Raw genomic sequence first — 23,771 nt, forward strand, 5'->3', positions numbered from 1 at the left:
TAGTGCATATTAGTGCGTGGAAGCTTAGTGCCTTACAGGTGGGAAGGTCTCTTTTGTCCACCAGGGGGCACTACATGGCTATCTTTGGAAAAAAAAAAGTCCTATAAATTGTTGAATCTTGGACAGAGTGAATATCATTTTTTTGACCATTCTTTTTCATTTTGTATGTCTAGTCATTCCTCAGCATCCTCCCCATTCTTTCCATTCTTGTTTTAACTGCTTCAGCACCTCCATATCTTTAAGTGGGTTGCAGGTTCTGGCTTTGCCAGAAAAGCCCTGTTCTGCCACCAGCAATTACAAATGTACTTAGGTGCGGAACTAAGCCCTTTCCCAATTTGATCCTGATCGATTCCCTGCCACATCTTGCTCTATATCTGATGCCCTGTGCGTTCCAGTTGAATTTTACTTCATGTATTGATCATGCTGTGCGGATTCCATTTACCCTGTTAGAATCATAAGGTGTAAAGCCAAGCCCCAAAGCCAGAAACCTTCATTCCCTAGTCATGAATGAATTACTTCTCTCAGGGCAAATTGTTCCTATCTCTGTTAGCACTTCATGGCTTTATAATTAAAACAACTACATTTCTGTTTCACCACTAGATTGCAGGCTCCTTGAGGGCATGGATTGTGCCTTTGTATAACTTAGTGGATTGTGCTTTGTATAACTTAATAGGTGCTCTGGTGTTAATTCCCCTTGGGAGTTCCCTGTATCCTGGACCTGCTGGTTCCTATCCTCAATAATCAGATTTCCTTCCTTACCAGGTCTGATTTTCCCTCTATCTTAGTGATTTTAGAGGAAGTGGCATGGAAGGGAAGTTGCTTTCCTTGGGAAGGATTGTTTATTCTCTGGTCACTCTGATGAGCCACCTCTTAACCAAGGGATTGGAATGAACTTAGTCTCACTGGGATTATTGGGGAGGGAAGTGTTTAAGAGACGGGGGAGCCTGTCTACGTGATTTCTGGAGTAAGTTGAAGATCTTTAGAGGGACTGTGAGTGAGTAAAAAATGAACGAAGACAACCCAGAACTTTCTCAGATAGGATTTGTCCAGCTGGACATCAGCAATACAGAAAAATGTTTGCTGTTTTTTTAAAATCATTTTTTCCCCAAAAAATGCTTGCTCTTCTATATGGTTGAAATGAATAACCTTTCTTCAATCGTAATCTAATTTTAAAACATCTTTCAACTTTGCTAATGCTAATTTCTTAGGCTTCTTTCCCTTTATTTGTGCTTGTAATCATTGATTCAACAGATATTTACTATTTACCAAGTGCTAGGCACTGTTTTGGGTGCTAACATTTGTTAAAGAAGAATCATTTAGTAAGAACTTTAATTTTATTTGCTGAAGGAAAGTGTTAGTATACCATAACTCTGACTTGCCCTCCACTGAAATCTGTATGGATTTCGTTGTTAGATATAATTCACATACCATAAAAATTTACCTTGTAAGTGTACAATTCAGTAGTATTCAGCGTAACATATATACTTATATGGTAATGATTAACATACGATATATATATCCATATATATATATACATATATCACCATTACCTAATTTTAGAGCATTTTCAGAACCCCCAAAAGAACCCTATACCCATTAGCAAGCACTCCTAATTTTTTCTCCCCCTAGCAACTCTTAATTTCTGTTTCTCTGACTTTGCCTGTTCTGGATATTTCATATAAATAGGATCATACGATATGTGTCCTTTTGTGCCTGGTTTCCTTAGCATCATGTTTTCAAGATTCCATGTTGTAGCATGTATCAGTACTTCATTCCTTTTCATAGCTGGGTAATCGCTCCTTGTTTCGATTGACCGCTTTTTGTTCTCCATGAGTTGATGGACATTTGTATTTTTCCTTTTTTTTACTGTTAGGGATAGTGCTGCTACAATTCACATACAAAGGTATGTGAACATACCTTTTCATTTTTCTTAGGTATATACCTAGAAGTGGAATTGCTAGGTTATCAGGTAATAAGGCACATTTAACCTTTTGAGGAACTGCTGGACTATTTTCAAAAGCAGCTGCATTTGGCGTTTCTACCAGCAGTGTATGAGGGTTCCAGTTTCTCCACATCCTTATCAAACTCATTACTGTCCATCTTTTTGATTACAGCTATCCTAGTGGATATGGTATCTTAGTTTTTTATTTGCATTTCCCTAATGACTAATGATGTTGAGCATCTTTTCACATGCTTACTAGCCATTTGTATATCTTCTTTGAAGAAATGTCTGTGTGGATTCTTTACCTACTGTTTAATTGGCTTATTTGTCTTTTTATTGATGAATTGTAAGAGTTTTTTATGCTGAATACTAGACCCTTCTATATATGAATTTGTAAATATTTTGTAGGTTGATTTTTCACTTGATAGTATCCTTTGAAGCATGAAAGTCGTGAAGATTTATGCCTATGTTTTTTCCTAAAAGGTTTTTTTGTTTTGTTTTTAATATTTTATTTATTTATTTGAGAGAGAGTATGAGTGAGAGAGCACAAGAAGGGGGAGCAACAGAAGGAGAGGGAGAAGCAGTCTCACCGCTGAGCAGGTAACCTGATATATGGCTCGATCTCAGGACCCTGAGATCATGACCTTAGCCGAAGGCAAACACTTAGCCAACTGAGCCACCCAGGCTCCCCATATTTTTTCCCCCATTTTCTTGCCTCATTTTCCTGACTAGAATCTCCAGTACAGTGTTGAACAGAAATGGTGAGAGCATTTTGTCTTATTTCTAATCTTTGGGGGAAAGCTCGCGGTTGGTCATGATAAATAGGATTAGCTGTGGGTTTTTCCGTCTCCCTTTATTCCATGGATGTTTATTTTATTTATTTTTATAAAGCTTTTATGTATTTATTTGACAGAGAAATCACAAGTAGGCAGAGAGGCAGGCAGAGAGAGAGGAAGCAGACTCCCTGTGGAGCAGAGAGTCTGATGCGTGGCTCGATCCCAGGACCCTGGGATCATGACCTGAGCTGAAGGCAGAGGCTTTAACCCACTGAGTCACCCAGGTGCCCTCCATGGATGTTTAAACACTGGTTCTCTGTGCACAACAGTCATGTTCTGTCATACCTCTGGGCTTTGCACTGTTCCAGTCCAAATATCTGAGAAGCTTTCCTTGACTGTCTCCAGAAGAGTAGATCCTTCCTTCTGCAGAGCTGCTATACCACTTTTTACATTTTTCTGCATTTTCCACACAGGATTGTAAGTATTAGTCTCAACAGTGTTTGGAACTTACAGGCAAGACACCATACCCCTTCCCCCAGAGCTGAGGCAGCGGGAGACAGTAGTGGATCGTCAGCAGAAAGTACTTCCATGGTGGCCAGGCAAGGTTGACCGATTGAGAGGAATCAGAGTGGCCTTCGTGTAATTTTCATGTAACTTAAGGTTAGTAATGTGCCCTGCACATTCTTTTAGTTTCCCCCTCAATAATCCATTATGGCTCATAATGGAATCCAACTAAACCTTTCTAAAATCTGTTTCATGTTCAAGAAAGCAGTCATTTCCTTATGTGACTGAAAAGCTATCTCCAGTTCCTGGGGTATCTTCTAAACAGATTACAGGATAAGTAATACTTTCGTGGTGTTTAGAACTATTTTCTATCTGGTATGCAATAAGAAGATGTCAGGCTCTCACTTCTCTGGATCTGGCTACTCTAACTACTTAACAGTCACATAACCTTGAATAAATTACCTTTCCAAACCTCAGTCGCCTCATTTGTAAAAACCTAAAATATGAGTACTGTTTCTCACGAGGTTATTGATGAGGGTCCAGTGAGATTATGTGGTTGGTGAATTTTAGAACAAGATGCCAGTTGTTTTAGCTATACACACTGACCCTTTTGACCTAGACTATGAATTGCTTAGGGATAAGGGACTGTATCTTGCCCTGTACTTCACTGATGCTTCTTGAATGCTTTCATTTTCTTTGCCTTCATCTCTTTGTTGAAATCAGAGAATCTTGTTCTGTTTCACCTACCCTCCTACAGGAGCTGCTCCGACTTTCTGAGAGTTTTTACTTTTTTTCCCTAAATCTTCCAGGGGGGTGCAAAGAATGGGTTTACTGGAGTGCCCCTTTGATACCATTCCTCACAGTATGTATTGGATGATGTCATTAGCATGTAAATGATTCCTTGGCTTTACAGGGGCTCCTCCAAAAAGTACAAGAGCTTTCTTATCTACCATCATGTTGGTTTTCACCAAATCTCTCGAGACAGTAGTGAGTATGATCTCTCATTTTATCATTGTTTATCCCAAGCTAAACAGTGAACATTGGACTCAGTTACACTGTTCACAGACAGTGTTGTACAGAATGTGTGATATAGAGTACATAACTGATGAAATTGGTAGAGTTGAAAGCGCAGCCAAAGGCCTGAGTTTGAGTCCTGGCTTGGCCATTTAATGGCAGACCCTTCTCATTTCCATGTCCTCTTAAATAGGATAAAATTAACAATATCCACTTCAGGGGGCTGTGAAGATTAAATGAGAAAGGTTCTTATGAGTTCTCCAGTACCATGGTTAGTATCAAGAGTCCAGCAGTGGCTTAGTACAGAGAGCTTTGGGCCTCAGACTTGGATCAGCAGAGGGGAAGGAGCGAGGATACTGATGCTACAGGAACCTGTGGAGAATGGACCTCTCTTCTTTGGAAGAGGCTGGCCACAAGACTCTAGTTTCCCTAAGACTCCTCTCCAGGACCACCTCAACCTTTCCTAGCTTCAGGCCTTGGCTCTCCCTCATAGCCTTTGAGTTGAAAGTACAGTACTTTTCTCCCAAGCCCTTGTCTGAAGACTTCCTGCCTCCTGAGGATCTTACCACTTAGGGGGATAATTTAAGAGGCATTTGTAATACATGATCTTGTTTAATCTCATAGCAGCCCTTGAAGGAAGCTGGAGGTTAAGAGATTTGCCCAAAGAGGGGCACCTGAGTGGCTCAGTGAGTTAAAGCCTCTGCCTTTGGCTCAGGTCATGATATCAGGGTCCTAGGATCGAGCCCCACATCGGACTCTCTGCTCAGCGGGGAGCCTGCTTCCCCCCCACCCCGCCTGCCTCTCTGCCTGCTTGTGATCTCTGTCTGTCAAATAAAAAAATCTTAAAAAAAAAAAAAAAAAAAAAAAGATTCACCCAAAGTGGCAAAACCAGGCCAGGGCTAGTCTGAAAGGCAGGCCTTGGCTCTGAGATAGAATTAATTTCCTATGGTCAACTCCTAGGGTGCCCTGAAGACTCACTCCTCATTTCCAAGGGCAGTGCCTAAAGATTACAAGGAGTTGGGAATGTGGCCACAGTGTATCAATGAAGAGCAACAGCTCCATGATCTAATTATGTCCCAGCTCTGTAACTCAATAGCTTTGTAAACTTGACCAAGTTACCGAGTCTCTCTGAGCATCAGTTTTCTTATCTGTAGAAGAAGAATACTGTAGTGGGCATCCATTGTTTTTACCTGTGCAACATCCAGTCCTACTTCTGCTAACAGCACCCAGTTGTGGCTTTCCATCTTCCCAGTTGTCTGTAATATGGGTGGGGATGCAGGCAAGTTACTCAAGCTAGCCAGTCATTTGCTATCTAGAAATGAAACTTCAGTGGGATGAACCAAAGATGGAATCCTACTGAGGTCATTCATCAAGGTGAGGCTCTCGTTCCTACTGCCTGGACCAGGGGCCCTCTCCTGTTCCTGAACTTTCCTTTTTTTCTAAAATATGGAATTCTTCATGAATTTGCATGTCATCCTTGTACAGGGGCCATGCTAATCTTTTTGGTATTGTTCCAATTTTAGTATATGTGCTGCCGAAGTGAGCATGGTTCCTGACCTTTCATGAGTAGTTCTGCTTCTCCTGTGAGCTCCCCACCACAACCCTCTTTTTTTTTTTTTTAATAAAGATTTTATTTACTTATTTGACAGAGAGATCAGAAGTAGGCAGAGAGGCAGCAGGGGAGGGGTGGGAAGCAGGTTCCCCACTGAGCAGAGAGCCCGACTTGGGGCTCGATCTCAGGACCCTGAGATCATGACCTGAGCTGAAGGCAGAGGCCTAACCCACTGAACCAACCAGGTGCCCCACAACCCTCTAATAAATTCCCCTCTTTGTTTAAGTTCAGTATGGTCAGTATTTATTGCTTGCAACAACAAAAAAAACTTTTAGTTGATCCAAACACCTACTTTGTGGTGTTGGAAGGACTAAATGGTTAAGTGAAATTCGTAAAGTGCCTAGCCCAGTCTTAGCAGCTTAGCAAGCCATCCATAAAGGGTTCTAGCTGTATATAAGTTAACAGAGGGGCAAGGCACCGGGAGGTGGGGAGGGAGATTGTTACTGATTTTGGTTCCATTCAAAGAAACCCTCCCCCAAGAGACAGGACAACAGAAGGGAGGGAAGTCCAGGCTATGGTATGCTCATTTATTCAAAATGTCTTTATTGAAACAGAATGATAGAGCAAGAAAGAATGAGGTCTGGGAGGATGTCTTTGGGCACAGGATGGAGTCCAGACCTAGCGGTTACACTGTGGAGCTCGCTCCCTGTCCCCTGACTCTTGCCAAGGAAATGAACACAAAGCAGCAGGGAGGAGCTGGGGGTGGGGACAGCCCTCTGAGCCCTCCTTGATGACTGGCGTGAGGTGCCTCTGAGCCTTCTGGGCAGCCCTGCCTTCCTCATCCGGTCCTCCCAATCTGCTTGCCAGGGCTTTATGCCACCTTTCGGTATGAGCCAGCCTCCTGCCAGGGTGCTCAGAGGCCACTCAGAGGGCAGGGTTGGGGGTGGCAAGCAGTGGGACATGGTCACAGCGATTAGGGGGTGGCTGCCGCAGCAGGGAAGGCCGGCGACACAGCTCCCCATCCCGGAGCACCTCGGGCAGGAGCTTGCGCTTGGTCTCCGGCAGAAGCATGATGCTGAGGATGCAGAGGAGGGCACAGGCTGCCAGCACCACGTGCTGCAGGAAGGCTCCATGGCCCATGTGGAGGCGCTGAGCTGGGCCACTCAGCCCTCCCAGAGCCCCCAGTGCCATGATCAGGCCCAGGCCTCGGCCCCTGGGAGAGACAGAGGAGGTACTCAGCCTCTAGCTGTGGGCCTCACCCCAACCCTCCTTCAGAAGTCTTCCCTCCCTCCCCTGGGCCCTTCCTCCACCAAAGTAGCATGGCTCTCACCGGACAGTGGTAGGGATGACTTCGGCAGCGAGGAGAGTGCTGAGGATGGCAGCAGCTTGAGAGGAGAAGAGGCCAAGGACAGAGAAGGTGGTGATGGCAGCCTCGTTTAGATCTAGAGGACCAAGAGGGAGGCTGTGAATGGAGGTGAGGAGATCATGCTCGGCCTAGGCCCTGACATCGTCCCCTTGGCTCTCTGATCCCGTGGCTCTAGCCGGGTGGGCTCTGGGTATTGGGAGGATAGACAGGGTTGTGTGGCCACGGGGAGGACTATGGAAGGTTCTTGGGGGGCATGTGCCAGAAGCAGTGGCTGAGCCTGTCTGAGCCACCTCTCCTGGGGTTCCTTTGCTCAGCCCACACTGTGCGGAAGGGAGGATGCTCACAATCCCACAGGCCCAGCAGGACCAGGGACGCAATGCCAGTGAGGGTCATGGAGAGTAGCAGGATGCCCCGGCGGCCGAATCGGTCCACGGTGACTCCCAGGAAGACGCAGGCCAGGGCTGCTGTGCCACTGGCTAGCAGGGAGCACAGGTAGAAGTCAGATGGGCTCCCTCCTCCTCCCACAGGCTGGTAGCAGTGGCGAATGGCGTGGGCAATAAAGCTGTGAGAAGGGGGTAAAGCAAAGAGCAGTGTCTGAATCCCCATCCACAGTCCTCCACTGCCCCTGCTGCCCTCTGCAGGCCTTCCCCACCCAGCCAGCCCCCATTCCAGCTACTGGCCTGGCCCTTGGCTCAGACACCCAGGCTCACTTGGTGAAGCCCAGGATAAGCAGATTTTTCCAGATGTTGCGGTAGTTGAGGAGGGAAGCGAAGGAAAAGGAGGATGTTGCAGGGAGAGGGCAGGTGTTCTCCAGGTCTTTGGGAAAGAGAGAGGAGCTGTCTGTTAGAAGGAACAGCTGAGAATCCAGGGTCCTCCCACAAGGGTGGTGGGTACCCTGGGAGGTGGCACAGCTATAACCATGGAGAGGGCACTATCATGTGTGCAGGACCAGGTGTCACCTGTAGGGACCCATTTCTTACCCTGCAGGGCCTCCTGGGCCTCTTCTCCTAGCATCTGCCCATGGGGCCGGTTCCGCTCAGCCAGGATCCTCAGCACGGATTGGGCCTCCTCAATCTGTCGCTTCACTATTAGCCACCTTGCAGACTCCAGAAACAGACCAGGCCAGCTAGGGATGGGGTGGGGGTGCACTCTGAGGTCTCCCATCTCCTGATCCAGGGGTGGGAAACTCCCACCTTTGAGGGGCCGGGGCTGGGGCATGTCTGGACAAGGGGTAGTGGAGAAAGGGAAGGGTTTCTGGGCTAGAGCCAGGCTGGAGGTAGAGGTGGGAATGGCCAGACAACAGGTGGAGGATGATACTAACCCATAAAACAGGAAGAGGATGCAAGGAGCGGTGATCATTCGTTGCAGAAATCGCCAGTCCTTAGAGACAAGGGCCAGGCCCAGGAACAGGAAGTGCCCCCCCACCCCCACCAACTCCCCTGCCAGGGCCACCCGAAGCCTCTGGGTTGGGTCGCACAGCTCCAGGCCTAGAGATACAGCAGGGAGGGAGGAGATGCCAGGGAGGAAGGAGGAATGGGAAGAGGAGGAGAGAGGGAGGGAGGACAGAGAGCGAGGTCAGACCCCAAGTTGAGGCTGCAGCCATCACCTCCCACAGACTAACCTCTGAGTGGCAAAGAGTGGAGAGACTGTTTAGTCCTCTCTCTTCTCCTGCTCAAACCTGGGAGGGCTCAAGGGTCAGAGTCCCTGGTGAGTGTTCAGCATTCCTAGTCTACAGGCCCTTTCACATCAGACCTCTTATTTGACCTTCATATCAACCCTTGTTCAAAGGCATGCAGCTAGTCAGGATTTCATCTTTAAATAAGGCACCATTCTCTGACAGCAGTAAGTCAAGGGCAAGGTAAGCCTTAAAGATTGGGGGATGGCTAAGGGAGAGGGGTATGGAGAGAAGCAAAGTCCCTGGCTCCTTCAAAGGCTAGGGCAGAAAGACAGCTGAGATCCTGGACAGCTGAGGTTTGGGGCTGAGAAGGGACTGAGGGGACCCTAGGGGGCAGTGGAAACAGCCTGGGGATGCAGACAGTCAGGCATGAGCCTCAAGGGAAGGACATCTGGGAAGCTGCCACTCACGCATCAGGTAGACACCAAGGTCAACTCCGGCAAGCAGAAAGCCCAGGAGGAATCGGAGGGCCATGACACCTGTGGAGGAGCCTGCAGCAGCCCCTCCCACTCCACAGGGGCCCACCAGCCCCAAGGTCAGCAGCACAATCCCTCGACGACCGAACCTGGAAAGTGGGGAGGACTTCTGGTCACCCAGACTCCCTGGAAGAGGAGATGCCAGGTGGGGCCCAGCTGCCACTTCAAAGCCTGGAGATACGAGGATGAGGCCCAGGGTAAAAAGTTGGACTGTAGCTAGAGAACTTGGGAAGGAATGGGGACCATGTGTAAGTGATGTCTAGCTACTAGGCACTGGGGTGTAGCTATGGATTTGCAGGCGACTAATGCTTGTGGATGGGGCTGTTGGTCAGAGATGAGAGAATGGAATTGAGACCGACCATCAAAGGAGATTAGATATTGCTTAGGGGACATGGAACAATTGATCCTTGGGGATAGAGCTATCTGCCAATGGGGACAGAGCTTGTCTTGCTCAGACTGGGCAAGGATATGTGGGTTTGGAACTATAGATCTGTCAAGGTGAGGTCATTGGCAACTTATGCATGGGGATAGTATTAGTGAAGACGTAGCTATTAATCTTAGGGAACTGAATAATTGATTTTTGGGGTTCCGTCATGGGTTGGTTCATGGGTCAATTAATCCATAAAGATGGTCATTGAGGGGGGTCACTTGCCAGAAGATCCACTGATCCAACTAATAGCTAGTTATATGGGAATATAAGTATTTATTAACCCGTGGGGTAAAACTATTGATCAATGGGGATGATCATTTATCTTTGAAGATTGGCAAATGGACTTTGGGGATGATGCCATTGATTCATGAGATGGGGACATTAGTCCTTGGGTTGATGGTGCTGTTGTCAGTGGGGAATGAATCTATGGGGGTATGATTCATGGGGATAATCAGTAATCGGGGGGTCACAGACTAGGGAAGCTGAGGCTATTGGTTAGTAACGATGGTCACTGACTATGAGTCAGTGAGGACAAGGCTACTGATCCTTGGAGGCTGGGATATTGATCTTTGGGGATAAGACCACTGATCTGTGGGGATGAAGATAGGGGTCACTGATCATGGGGAAGGGTGACTGATCCCTGAGAGTGAAGCTACTGACCCAGTACAGTGGGACCATTTTCCCATGGAGATGAACTTATTATTTAATGAGGTTAAGACTACTGAATTTAGGTGACTGAATTATTGGTCTTTGGAGGGGGATGAAGGTATTATTCCATAGGAATGATGCTACTGGTCTGTGGGAATGAGACCACTAATGCGTGAGAATGGGTTGTTGACCTGTGGGTTTAGGAACATTTGCCCAACAGGTGTGTGGCTATTTGGCAGTAAAGATAGGTATTGAATTTAGGGATTATTGAATGTTGGGTTGCCTTTGATCCATTGGAGTTGAGCTATGAATCCATTTGGATAGGACTGTAGATGGGTGGAGATGAGTCTAACAGTCTATGAGGATGGTCAGTGGAGATGGAACACCTGGTCAGAGGATAGCATCAAGAATCAGAAGAATTAGGAGTTTTGATTTCTGGGAAGAGCTATTGGTTGGTGGGGATAAGCTGTGGATCTTTGAGATGAGGCCATTGATTGATGTGAACTGGGCTTTTGATCTGAGAGGATCTAAGAGCACTGAAGACCCATGAGAATGGGACTGTTAATCTCGGGACGGGGCGGGGGGGGCTGCTACTGTGGTTATTGATCTTTGGGGGTTGGACTACTGACCCATAAGTGTGGAGTCATTTGTAGAGTTGAAGCAATCCAGGTCAGTGGGAATGTGGCTGTTGATATATAGGAATTAATATAATGATCTGTAGGAATAAGGCCATTGAGATGAAGCTCACCATGTAGATTGGGCTATTACTGGAGATGAGTCTATTAATCTAAGAAGATAGGGAGGTGGTTAGTGGTGACAGGGACAATAGAGGAAGAGCAAGGACTCTTTGATCTGTGGAGGCAGGGTTTTTAGTCAGTGGTGATGGGGCTATTTTCTTTGGAGATGAGCCATTGATCCAATGATATGGGGATGGGGAATGGGTGGTATATTATTCCCTTGTGCAGAAGAGGTATGGCAGGAGTATTTCTTGATGGGGAGTGAAGTTGAGATACAGCTGGGGCTGCATATCATTGAACAAAAGAAGTCCAGAAGACTGCAGAGTTCAGTGAATCTTCTTCCGCCTCGCGCAAAAGCCACCTGTCTGGGCTAGCCACCCTAGCATCCCTTCCTCTGTACTTGCCCTGTCCCCACTGCAGCCCTCACCTGTCCGCCGGGTAGCCCAGGAACAGGTAGCCAGAGGCAAAGCCCAAGATGAAGAGGATCTGCTCCAGGATCACCTGCCAGCCCAGGTCACACACTAGATCCCACTGGGAATGTGAGAGGGATATAGCCTGGCGTGAGGACCCGTGCTCCTCGCTCTGGGCCCGCCCCCAGACCCACGGCCCAGGAGGTCACCTCACCTGGCCGATGGCGTTGGTGGTGAGCACCGGCAACCCATTATAGTCCCAGTCCTTGAGACAATGGTTGAAGTCCGGCGGGGCAAAGCCGCTGCACGAGGGGTCTGTACTGGTGGCGACGCGGCTAGCGGCGCTGGCTGCTAGGGCTGCGCTGGCGACGCTGACGCCGCTAGCGTTAGGGGGCTGTTCCAAGCCAGACGCGTTGGGGGCAAAGCCCCCGTAGTGGCAATGCAGTGGGGGTGCGAGGGTGAAGATGGGGTCCGAGGCCATGCCCAGCGCCACGAAGAGCACGGGCAGGCAGCAGAGGCCAAGCTGCAGCTGCTGGCCGCCGCCCAGCGCCCCCACCTGGGCGAGCAGCGCTTCAAAGCTGAGGGGGCCGGGGGGCACTGCCAGCGACAGGCTGCTGCCCATTCCGTCGCCGCCGGCGTCGCCCTCCCCCTCCCGCTCGCGCTCGCGCTCCCGCTCACCCTGCAGCTGCTCCGTGGGCACCGCATCTCCGAGGGTCCCGACCTGCTGGGGTGTGGGGGGAGAAGGGTGAAGTGGAGAAGCAGAGAAAGCCGCAGAGCAAGGGAAGAGGGCGGGTGCGAGGAAGGCGGTTGGGGGGGGGGGGGGCGGTGCGCGGGAGGAAGAGGAGAAAGATGCCAGGCGCTGGGGGGAGGGGGATGATGGCGTAACCCCCAGGGCACGGGCACTTACTCCGTTGGGGCTGGGGGTGATCTCTACTGTGCTGTCGATTTTGCTGCCGCCCCCGCCATTGGGCTCGGGGGTCCCGGTGGCCACCCGGGGAGCCAGCTTGCCGACTGCAGGGGCCCTGCCGGCCCGCACCAAAAGGATGCGCTGTCCTTTGGCCCAGTGGGGAGCCCGATGCCTGGACACAGTGGCCAGAGAGACCCCGCTCTGCAGCTCTGCAGCCGCGGGCGCCTCCTTCGTCTCTGCGATCTCTGCGCTGCTTTCCCCTCCCCTTCCTCCAGACTCTCCTCCCCTTCCCACGTCAGCAGAACCTTCGGTCCAGACTCTTCGTCAGAGGGAAGAAGGGGGGCCAGGGCCCAGGGGCTCTGTCTCTGTTCCCTGGGTCTGCAGGCCATTGCAGTAGAAAGGGGAGAAAGCTGAAGGATAGTCGCTACCCAGGCAGTTGCCAGAGTCCTTCTTCGCTTCCAGTTCTTCCTCATCATCCATTCATCCAGCCATCTTTCCATCCATCCACTCATTCGTAAAATTTATTGAGCGTCTATTATGTACCTGGCCTTGTGCTAGGCTTTGGGGGATGATAGAATGGACAAGACCACCTTGGAGTAGCTTGCTTGGGAGACAGCGTGTTTACTGGCAACTACAGTTCAGGGGACACACATGGAGGACTGGGTTGGACCCTGTAAGGAGCCCCAGCTGCAGTGGTCCACAAGACCACCCTCTCTTGTCATTTCTTAACATCATTTGGCACTGTTAACCACCCCCTCCTCTGAACACTTTATTTTTTAGTGGCTAAGTCTCACACATTTCTCGTTTTCTTTCTCTTGCTCCTCTTCCCCATGGCAGATTCCTCCTCTTCACCATCATTGTGTCTGTGAGCCTGAAGCTTGGTCCTGGGTCCTCCTCTCATTTCACCATTCCCACCTTGAAATCTCACCCATGTCCATGGCCTCATTCATCCCTGATATGAACAACACAAACCTGATCTCCAGATCTACATCTCCAGCTCCCATCTCTCTTCTGATCCCCAGACCTATGAAGCCACCTCTTATTCATCCTCTTAACCTTGGGTGACTCACAGGGACCTCAAACTCAATACAGCCAAGACTAAATCCATGCTCTTCCCCCTGTAATGTGGTTGTCCTCTATTGCTTCTTTCCCCCAGTGAATGGTACCCTCGTCACTCAATCATGGCCAGGTGCTCAGGCAACAGCCCTCACAATGCCTCCTCCTTAAGCCCGTGCCAAATCCTTTACAAAATGCTGTCCTTTTACTCCCTATGTAGTTTTCACTCTGCTTCTCTACATTTCTACCGCTGTTAGTCAAGCTACCTTTTGCCCAGACTTTTGCTTGGCCTCCTAACGTGTTCTGCATCCACATTGTTTCTGCCCCCTTTCCCCTAACCTTATTTCTAGTGCAGGTGGAGTGATTTTAAAATGCAGATCTGCTTAATAGCCTGTCCAAAGTCTCCTTCAATGGTCTCTCCCTCATCCAGTTAGTCCCTCACATCACCCTGTTTATTTCCATTACCAGCAACTGTCAAATCTGTGGCAGGTTTTTTTTTTTTTTTTTAATTTTAACTGACTCAGTTTTATTCATCCCATTCCACAATGTACCATCAGAACTGTGCTTGGCACATCATGGGAGCTGAAACCCACTGAATGAATAGTTATTGAAATTAACAGCAAAATCTCCCCCCAAACCTAAGAACATCCTGCCCACAGTGTGTGTCCCATCGGTTTAGGCAAGGGGCACCAGGCCTGGCCCCTCCCCCAAGCACCCAAGAAGCAGAGTCAGAGAACCAGATAGCAGGGCTCACTCAGGCCCAGCTCTTTCCAGCTTCCCGTGGGGAGGAGCCCTCGGGCCTCTCCCAGACCTCCACATTCTGGGTGATCAATGTCCTGCCCTCACTCTCGGCCAGCAGTGAGGTACTGATGTTCTAGAGTCAAGAACCACGACAAGAAAGGGGCTCTGGGCGGCCCCAGGTTTCAGCCACCTGATTCTCTGCAGGGCTGTGTTTCTAGAGGTGCAGTGACCAAGAACCTCCCCACCCCAGGCTGAGACAGAAGAGTCCAGTTCCTCCCTGCCCCTGACAAAACAGGGAATACTATTAAATATAAATAATTTATACAAAATGGCTCGTACAAAAAGCTGTGGGAGGGGGGAGGGACATCTCTGTGAGAGACTGAGATGACCAGAAAGGGAAAGATGCCCCCACCTCTCCTGGTCCTTAAAACAGAGCCCTCCAGAGACAAGGCGGCCCAAGTCCCAGCAGGGGGCTCTGGCAGGCAGAAGAGAGGCAGAACAGGGCCTAGCGGGGCTCAGGGGGCCAGGCTGGAGAGCAGAGTGGTGAACTGCAAGGCCTGCCCTGCCAGCTCCGCCACACGCTGTGCCATCTCTCGGGTCGCAGGGTGGGATGGGTAGCCCAGGGCGGCCCCCTTGACAGCCAGGACGGTGGCCCGCAGTGCCTGGCCCAGTGCTGTCCCTGCAGCCCCGACCTGGGCTCGCAGAGAAGCGGAGGCTGCCAGCCGGCCCAGAGTGTCCCCAACAAACACCAGGCGGTGAGCAGCCACTACCACCCGTTTGCCGTGGGGCACGAAGAGGCGTGGGGGCTGGTTGGCCTGGGTGCTGGATGTGAGGGCTGCCACGGCAGCCTGCAGGGCTGAGTAGTGGCTCTGGCACTGGCCTGCATAGAAGTGCAGGAGCTGCAGGTCTCCAGTGGGCAGATCCAGTGGCTCCTCCGGGCATGGGGCCTCCTGATGGCAAGAGCAGTGGTTGACGGGCATGCTCGCTGCAGTGCTCCTTCTGCAACCCCTTCCTCCCTCTTTCCCTTGCTCAGCTCCTCATTCCTTCCTTTCTGCCCGAGCTCTTCCCTCTGCCCACCGCAACATTTAAATTCTCATAGCCAGGGCTAGGAAAGTGCTCGGAGCTGATGACAGATCAGTCTGGATTCAAACGAGTCTCTGAACTTGTTTCCTTCGTTCTAAAACAGGGCCTCTGGGACCACGTTGTCCAGCATCAACATAATGCGAACCACATGTGTAATAAAGATATTTCTAGTAGCCATGTTAAGAAAAGTAAAAAGAAATCAGATTTTCCCCCTAACTCTAGATATAAAAATTGTTGTAATCTCAACATGTAATCAATGTAAAAATGACTGACGTTTCTTTTCACTCTAAGCCTGCAAAATCTGGTGTGCTTTTTTTTTATATGTACAGTGCCTTTCAATTCAGCCTAGCCACATTTCAAGGGCGCGGTAGCTGCACGTGGTCAGGGGCCACCATACTGGATGGTGCCAGTCCAGTGTCTGCTTCCCAAGGCTGCAGCAGTTACTGCTGCAGCACATAGAGAACTTAGAACGTTGCACACGGTGAGCACCACTCGAGTACTAACTGGGGCTGTGATTACTGCTGACCTGTGCAATGTGCTTGTTAGCAGGGGGCCCACACTTGGGCTCTACCTGAGAAATGGTAGCTACAATGCTTAGGACCATTCTAGACAGTCAAGGAGACCACCTCACTTTCCTGAGGCCCAGAGAGATTAACTGGTGACTTCAGGGCCCCTGGCTTCTTACTGGTGAAGCTTGGATTAGAAGCCAGGTCTCTTAGGAACCCAGGAATTCACAGTTGGAAGGAGCCTCAGAAGTCACCCGGCTCAGCCCCAAATTCTCTCTGCCTCCCTGGCTGTTTGGTTTTCTGATTCTTCTCCAACACATTCTTTCCCCTCTTTCTGAATTCCTGATATCCTTTTCCGGGTTCCAGCTCCTTCCTGCTGAATTCTTGCTCCTCTCTATCCCAGCTCTGGCTCCCCGAATTCTTACCCCCATCCTAACCTCCCTCCCTTGCTGCTTCCCCCAAGTTCCTGTTCCTCCTTCCTGTCCCCACAGGATTACCTGCTGCTCCGGCTGCCCCCTCTCCAGCAGTTCAGGATCCCCTGGGCAGGCTTTATCCAGGGGCCTACATCCCTGAGCTTTATCCAAGCCCTGTGGGAGGGACCAGGGTCTCAGTGCAGGGGTGGGGGAGCAGGGCAGGTGCCCCCTTCCCCGTGTTCCTGCCCCTTCCCCGTCCCTCTTTCTTCCCTAGGTCTCTCCTGCCATCAGAGGTTGCAGGTTCTTGACTCCAGGTCTGGGAGGGTTCTGGTGGCAGGTCAGATAGCTCGGGGACCCCAGGCTGGGTTTAGATGGAGTGTAGCACCAGTACAAGTGGTGGGGCCAAGTACTGGGGTCCCAGGCCATAGGGTGCAGGGCCAGTGGAGGAAGGGAGAGGGGAAGAAAGGGAGGGTCCCTCTGGTTACCTTGGGGGCATTTCTGGTGGAGCTGATGGGAGGGGAGCTTACCTTCAGGTGGACATAGTCGTACTCTTCAGCCATCGGGATGCCCTCATACTCATTGTGGGGTCCTGCTGGATCGTCCTCTACCTCCCCTCCCTCTGGATCCTCCTCAACCTTCGGGCCCCCATAGCCTGGCAGGCGGGGTGGGGGTGGGGGTAGAGGTCGGTCCTGGATGCTGCCTTTACGGCCTGGAGCCGGAGAGGGAGCAGGGGAAGGGCTGGGGGCCTCAGGGACAGGCAGGGCAGGCAAAGGGCGGCGGGACAGGCTCTCAGCTGAGGGCAAGCGGGGCCTGTGTGGGAGTGGGGGGCTTCTGGCCAGAAGCAGGGCCAAGGTGTCCAGGTCATTGGAGGCCGAGGCTCCTGGGGGCTCTGGAGAAGGGGGCGCCTCTGGTCCCAGCAGAGGCACATCATAGATGCCCTCATCAGTGCCTCCACCTTCCCCATCTGCTAGCAGTTCCTCCGGCGCTTCATACAGGTTGAGCAGTGCTGAGGCCCGTTTCAGGTTGGAGGGGGCAGCGTAGAGGGGGGGCTCGGATTCCCGGCCCCCTTCCCACTCCAGATCTGCTTCCAGCTCTGACGGCAGCTTTGGGGCCAAAGGCACATCGTAGGGAGCTTCATCCTCTCCATGGGGCTGCAGGGCACCCTGGGCCAGAGGGCGACTGAAGGAGGCAGGGGAGTCGTAGGGACCATTGGAGGGAACTTGGAGGGCCGTGGGGGGCACGTCATAGACCTGGAGAGGGAGCCGAGCTACCAGTTATCATCAGATTCGGCAGGGGACGCCCTCCCAGCGACCTCTGCTCCCTGCCCAGGATATACATGGGTGTCTAGCTCTCACCTCCAGGGCGTCTCCAGGGGTGGCTGTCTGGGTCCCACTCCCTCTGGGGACCTTGTAGATGGGATCAGGGGAGGGCAGGCAGGGTCTGGCCTGAGGTCCTACAGTAGGACAGGGCCGAGCTGGGGGTGGTACCACATATACCTGGGGGATCAAGACAGATGGAAGGGTCAGGAGTGGGGACCAGAGAAGCAGAGAATGTATGCCATAGAGGAACTTACACCCCTTCTAGCCCCCATCCTGTACCCATGGGGAGACAGAGCCCAGGAAGGGTTGGCAGACAGGTTTCACCCAGCTCTGGGTCTGTGAAGAGCTGCAGTCTCAGGGCTCGCCTTGCCCACTCTTGCTGCAGGCACCAGCAGAGGGGTATGGCTTGGGGTGGGGAGGGCTCCAGCTCTCACCTCCTGGTCCTCATTGCTGTGCTCTGGGGCTGGAGATGGTGAGCCAGGCTGGGCGGGGAGCTCCTGGGTGAGGCTGGGCTGGGGTGCTGGGCCGGCAGGAAGGAGCTTCACTCTGTTGGCGGGCACAATGCCCTGCTGGCCATGCAGCGAGCAGAGGCACCAGCCATCCAGGCCACCAGTGCCCTCCCTCTGCAGGACCCGGAGGACATCCCCTCGGCGGAAGGACAGCTCCTGGGGGGACTCAGCGGTGTTGTCGTACAGTGCCCGGGCCAGCTGGGCCTGGTGGGAGAGGCGGGAGTGGTGGAGAGGGGTCTCACACACATAGCAGGTCAGCAGGTCCCTTGCTCAGAAATATCACAGAGCTCCCCACATCCCTCAAGCTACAGCTCTAACTGACTCAGCCCTTCTTGACTGCCTTGTCTCCAGCTTCATCCCCTGTTCTCTTCCTCTTCCTGTCTCTATTCCCTGAACTCGAGAGACTCTTTCCCACTTCAGGGCCTTTGCACTAGTGGTTTCCTTTACTCTTGCCCTGACTCATCACCTGACTGGCCCTTTTTCATCCTTCAGTTCTGCTTAAGTGTCTCCTTCTCAAAGAGGTCTTTCCTTCACTCTTCTCCCCACCCAACTCTGTGTCGGTCTCCACCATTACATTATTTGCCCACTTCATTTCTTATTGTCTATCTCTTCCCTTACCCTGTAAGCTCTGGGAGAACAGGGACTGCTCTATTCCTGCCCCCTGCCAAAGGGCTTCACCTGGAATCAGGTCTCAAGGAACATGTATTGCATGAATTCCCTCCAAAGCTTCGTGTACATGAGAAAGCATCACTAAGGTTTGCCCGAGACTCTCCTTCACCTTCCCTGTTTCCCAGTCAGCATCCCCCATAAGCAGGTTAGACTGAATGGCAGCAGAGACCCAGCAATCCACGAGAGACTGGGAAAAACCCAGCCCAGACAGTGCCTAGGCATAAAAAGGAAGAAAACAGAAACTGAAGCAACTGTTTTGTTCTCAGTCTCTGCAAAGAAGGTTCTATCAGAGGAAGCTGAGGTTACCATGGAGAGGAGAAAAGAATATACACTCTACTGTGTGTGTGTTTGGGATGGCAGGGCGGGGGGCGGGGCTGGCAGATCAACCAAGAGCAAACATTTGTCAGCCTGTTTCCAGTACGGTCTGGTAGGGACAGCTAAGCTTTGTTGCTTTGAGAGCCACCTGCTCAGGTGGAAAGTCACAGATAATCAAGTGCAAATTATGTATCCAGATACTATACAAGTCTTTACACTAATCATCTTATCTCATTTAATCCTAAAACACCCTTATGAGGATGGAGCCATCATTATGCCCATTGGGAAAGGTGGCTGGGACATAGAGGGTGGGACTCTGCCCCCAACAGAGAGCTGGTGCCGCTGGCAGAAGTGACTTGAACCCCAGGTTGTTTGACTCCAGAGCCAGTGCTCTCAGTCACCTGCTACTGCTTCTCCACAATCACAAACATGAGGTTCTACTTTCTTCTTTTTCTATGAGTGACTTAACCTCTTGGTTAGGTAGAATCCATGACGCCAACATGACTCAAGAACATATGAAGTCTTCATTATACCCGATCTCCCTTTGCTATTCAGCTCTCATGGGGCTCCGGTCCCATGTTGCCTTTGGTAGAATCAGGCTTCCACCACTCACTATACTGGAACATGTTCTGGTTGGGTTGTGCTTGCCAGGTGACCGCGCCTGCTGGCGGGCTCCCAGGCGATGGTGGTGGACAGCAGGAGTTAGGCATCACCGAGCAGGTAATCCATGTGCGCTAATTCAGTAGAACATCTCAAGCTAAAGGTCTCTGGCAGGGGTGCATTTGGTCCCAGACTCTGGAGAGAAGGAGGCCCAGCTCAGGTAGCAAGAATGCAAGTTCCTTTCATGGGCATTTCCCTTGCGTGGAGAGGGGGTCCAGCCCTCATGGCTGGGTGATTTTAACAATAAAAGGACTTTTCCTCTTGCCTGGTTCCACACTCATCCAAGCCATTTTCTGACTATATTTTGGCTTCTAAAGGATATTCTCCCACAGAAAGAAAACATGCTAACCAGATGGCACAAATTCCTGGTTACCTCAGCACTTTTCTTTCTAATTGTTAATTAGAAATTAGTGTTTTGGGTTAGGCGGGGGGTGAAGAGCCCAGTTCTGAGGCAGACAGACTGGGGCTTGAGTCCTGGCTCTGTCCTTTTTTAACTGCATGACTTTGGGCAGGTTGTTTGACCTTCCCAAGCCTTCGGTTTCCTCCTTTGTAGAATTCCATGGCCATATCCAAATATCCATTTCTGGATAATAACAGCACTATCTTCACAGGGTTATGGTGAGGACTGGAGGAGATAATGCATCAAACAACCAGGACAAAGCTTAGGACCCACACAGGGCCTGTATATGCTCAACAAATATTAGCTGCTATTAGGATCCTATGAGTTTGATGAACATGAATGCCACCTCACACCTCTAGGTAAAAAGAAAATTCTGCCTCCTGGGACTACAAAGCTGACCAAAAAGTTAGCCTACTACAAACTACTACTACAAAGCTGACTACAAAGCTGGCCTTGAGCCAGCATCTTTATGTTAGAGTACCCCTCCCTGTTTTCAGGATCTCCCCCTCTCCAGGCTCTGAGTTCAGGTCTTCTCACCATCATACAGACCGAGGAGCTAAAATGAGTTTGGTCTGAGAAGGAGTGAAAACTGAACTCGTCCTTGAGGGGTATGGGAGGACGTCAGGAGCCATGCTTCTCGTCTTTCCAGCCTCATAGTCCTCCTGCCCAGAATACCCATTCGGAAGGCACCAGAAAGCAAGAGGCAGCCTCGCTTTCCCCGGAAATCACAGCGTCTAGGGAAGGGTGGAAAGGGGACAGAGTTGCTTGGACTCAAACCCTAAGGTGTGCAGGGCAGAAAGCACAGGTGGGCTGTGGAGAGCTCCTCCTAGTGTTAAGGTTTGAATTCTGTCCAAAGGGGCCAAACCTCTGGGCCTCAGGATTTCAGGAACTCAGGATTTCAGGAACTTGGGCCAGAGTTGTTGACAGACTGATTGATGATGGGTGTGGCCACCCTGCTCTACCCTCTCCTCAGGGGCCCAGCTGACTTGTGAGGGAGTGGCTGCCTTAACTGGGGGGTGGCAGTGGGCCACATGCTTTCTGGGAGGCTTCCTCCCACCCTCCCATCATGCCAGCTGTCTCCTCCCTTTGTCCCCAGTCCCCGGAAAGTGGCCAGAGGCTGGCTGACATCACCTCTCCTCCTCCCTCTATTTTCTCTCTCTCCGTGCCTGATCTCCCTCTTTTGCTTTATTTCCCCCCTTTCCTCCATTCTTCCTCTACAGAAGGGCCTCTTTGGCCTCTCCTATTTTCCTGCAGCCACCTCCATTTCTTCACCCCCTCCCAACCTTTTTACTTGCCTCCCAATCACAAGCCCCTGCCAACCACCGGTGGCCATCTGTTCCCGCCCCTAAAACAGCAGATAGGACTCGGGCTAGGCTTGCCCCCTCCCCTCCATCCAGGGGCAGCCTCTAGAAAGAAAAAGAGGAGAATGGGGAGGGGGAGGGGAGAAGGGGGAACCTAGACCCAGAAGGAGCTAGGGAAGGGGAGTGAGAGGGAGAGAAGGAAACAAAAGCAGGGGCGGGGGGTGAGGACACAGCCTCTCCGAGGAGAAAGGGCCCAGGGAGAAAGACAAAGAGAAGGCAGAAATAAAAGTGACAGGAGTGCAGGGCAGGCCGTGGAGGCTAATGGCCCGCAGCCTCCTCTCCCTGGTGGACTCACCGACGTGGCTATGGCCATGGCCTTGGCCTCCCGCGCGGCCTGCTCCAGGCCAAGCTCGGTTTCTCTGATTTCACCAGCGGCCGCCCCGCACCATGGAGGCGGCCCCCGGCTGCGGCGCCTGAGTCGTGGCCTCCGCGGAGGTTGGAGGAGGAGAAAGAAAACCCACAAAACTCCCCAAATGGGAGGCAGCTTGGCCGGGCAGGAGGAGGAGCGGGGCGGGCCGGGGCGTCGCTGCGGGACCTCATCCAAGGGCGCGCGCTCCGTGCCGTCCCGGGGGCCACGGGGTTGGCCAGGCCGCCGGAGCCGCCCGCCCTAGGGCGCTGAGGGACCCGGGGTTCGCATGGGCCGAAAGCTCCCTCCCAGGGCCGGGGCAGGCGAAGAGGCGGGAGCTGGGGCAGCGCTCGACGCCTCGCCGGGCCGCTCGGGACGGCCCCGAGGGCTGGGAGAAGCCGCCGGGGCGGTTGGGCTGGACGGGCGAGTTCAGGGGCCAACCGTCCCCAGCTGGGGGCGGCGGCGGAGAGCGGTGCTCCCAGGGCTGTGGTCGGGGCGGCCCTGCGGCGGCCCAGCTGCGAGGGGTTGGGACGAGCGAGCACGGAGACGTTCGCTCCTTTTCAGACTCGCCCAAGTTGGCGGAGGGAGGCCAGATTGGTGCGGGAGGCCTGAGAGCGTGGCTGTGGGGCTGCCTCGCCCGTGGAGCTGCGGTCGGCCCAGACACTCGCACGCCCGGCGGCGAGGCGGGTTCACACTCACGCACACTCGCCGTCTGCACGCCCGGGGCTCAGGGGGCGCCGCGACGGAACCTCGCTCCCCGCACGCGGGCTCGGCCGGAAGGTGGGGGACTGCCTTCCCCACGCCGCCGCGGGGCCCACCCGCGCGCCTCCACCCCTCGGCCCGCTCACGCGCACCCTCCGCTGGGCCCCTCGGCGCGCTCTGGAGCTCGGGGCAGCTCCCAGGTGGCTCTGGGGACAGAGAGGAAGGCCACAAAGCAAAGGAAGCAGCAAAGAGAAGGCGAAGGAGGAGCAGGGGCCAGGGGCCAGACTCGCCTGGAGGGGGGCCCGGAGGGGGGACACTAAGGGGGCTGCGAAGGCTCCGGGATTCGCGCGTGGCCCTCGGGTTCAGTCCCCCCGCGCGCGGCTCCCTTTCCCTCCCCTTCCCGGGCTCCTGGCTCTCTCTCAGGGTAGCTCCTTCCTCCACCCCTCGGGCCCTCTTCGCCGCGGCGCGGGGCTCAGTCCTGGGGATTAAAAGAAAGGAGGGAGGGGAAAAGGGAGGGGAAGGGAAGGGGCGGAGGAGAAAGGAGGACTATCCCTCCCAAGGCGGGTGTTGAGTTTCAGCTCGGGACCCTCGGGCCAAACTGCGCGCCCCCTCCCGGGCCCGCTCTCCGGCGCCTCCGGCTCCCGACGTCGCGGCCGACCTCCCGTGGTCTGGTGAGCTCCCTCCTGGGAGCCTCCCTCACCCAGCCGCGCCCCCGCTCTGCTCCGCCAGCCCCGCGCCTCTCCTCTGCGTCCCTTTCATGAGCCCCACATCTGTCTGTCCCGTGGGAGGGAGCGCGCTCCTTCCTCCTTTCTAGGGTCCTCAGCCGAGCGTCTCTTCTTCCTTGGCGTTGCCTCAGCAGCGGTGACAGGGTTGGCCGGCCGTTCCTGGAGGGGATTGGGCGGGAGGACGGGTGGGGGTCTGCAGCTGGACATGGATTCTGGCCCTGGCAGAGAACAGGAGCCTGGTCCCAGAGCTGCAGGCGGGCGGGTGGTGCCGCCTCTTACACTCCCTGCCAGTCTGGGCCTGCCTCCACCCCCCTTCACTCTGCAGCTCCGGGAGCAGGAGTGGGGACTGCGGGAACAACAGGGCAGACCTCTTTCAGAGGAGCTAGGATCAGCTGAAAGGACAGGGTACTTGGGTTCCCACACCTCTCCTTGGTGTGCTGTTTCCCTCCAGCTACCCCCATCTCTTGCATCTCCCTTTTTGGGGCACACCTCAAGGCCTCTTAGGCTGGAATGGAGCCTGCCTTCTTCC

The 23,771-nt window shown here is 52.7% G+C and overlaps 2 protein-coding genes and 1 non-coding gene across 3 annotated transcripts; all 3 read right to left on the reverse strand.

Moving 5' to 3' along the window:
* Positions 1-5,676: 5,676 nt before the first annotated feature.
* Positions 5,677-5,783, reverse strand: LOC123945322. Its single transcript, XR_006819166.1, has one exon. It is a non-coding gene; the product is annotated as a U6 spliceosomal RNA (small nuclear RNA).
* Positions 5,784-6,361: 578 nt separating this feature from the next.
* On the reverse strand, positions 6,362-12,570 carry SLC22A17 (solute carrier family 22 member 17). The gene is made up of 10 exons (XM_046009254.1): positions 12,438-12,570; positions 11,745-12,251; positions 11,548-11,651; positions 9,240-9,394; positions 8,476-8,641; positions 8,135-8,280; positions 7,865-7,970; positions 7,499-7,716; positions 7,119-7,230; positions 6,362-7,001 (listed from the first exon to the last, which is right to left on the reverse strand). Exons 2-10 carry the CDS (start codon positions 12,150-12,152, stop codon positions 6,713-6,715), a joined length of 1,704 nt encoding a protein of 567 aa, XP_045865210.1. The 5' UTR covers positions 12,153-12,251; positions 12,438-12,570; the 3' UTR covers positions 6,362-6,712.
* A 71-nt stretch (positions 12,571-12,641) lies between these two features.
* Positions 12,642-21,894, reverse strand: EFS (embryonal Fyn-associated substrate). Its single transcript, XM_046009255.1, has 6 exons — positions 21,765-21,894; positions 17,990-18,268; positions 17,592-17,732; positions 16,764-17,486; positions 16,321-16,410; positions 12,642-15,184 (listed from the first exon to the last, which is right to left on the reverse strand). The coding sequence occupies exons 1-6, from the start codon at positions 21,780-21,782 to the stop codon at positions 14,750-14,752; spliced, it is 1,686 nt and encodes a 561-aa protein (XP_045865211.1). The 5' UTR covers positions 21,783-21,894; the 3' UTR covers positions 12,642-14,749.
* Positions 21,895-23,771: the final 1,877 nt, after the last annotated feature.

Source organism: Meles meles, chromosome 6 (assembly GCF_922984935.1).
Source record: "Meles meles chromosome 6, mMelMel3.1 paternal haplotype, whole genome shotgun sequence".
Taxonomy (NCBI): Eukaryota; Metazoa; Chordata; class Mammalia; order Carnivora; family Mustelidae; genus Meles; species Meles meles.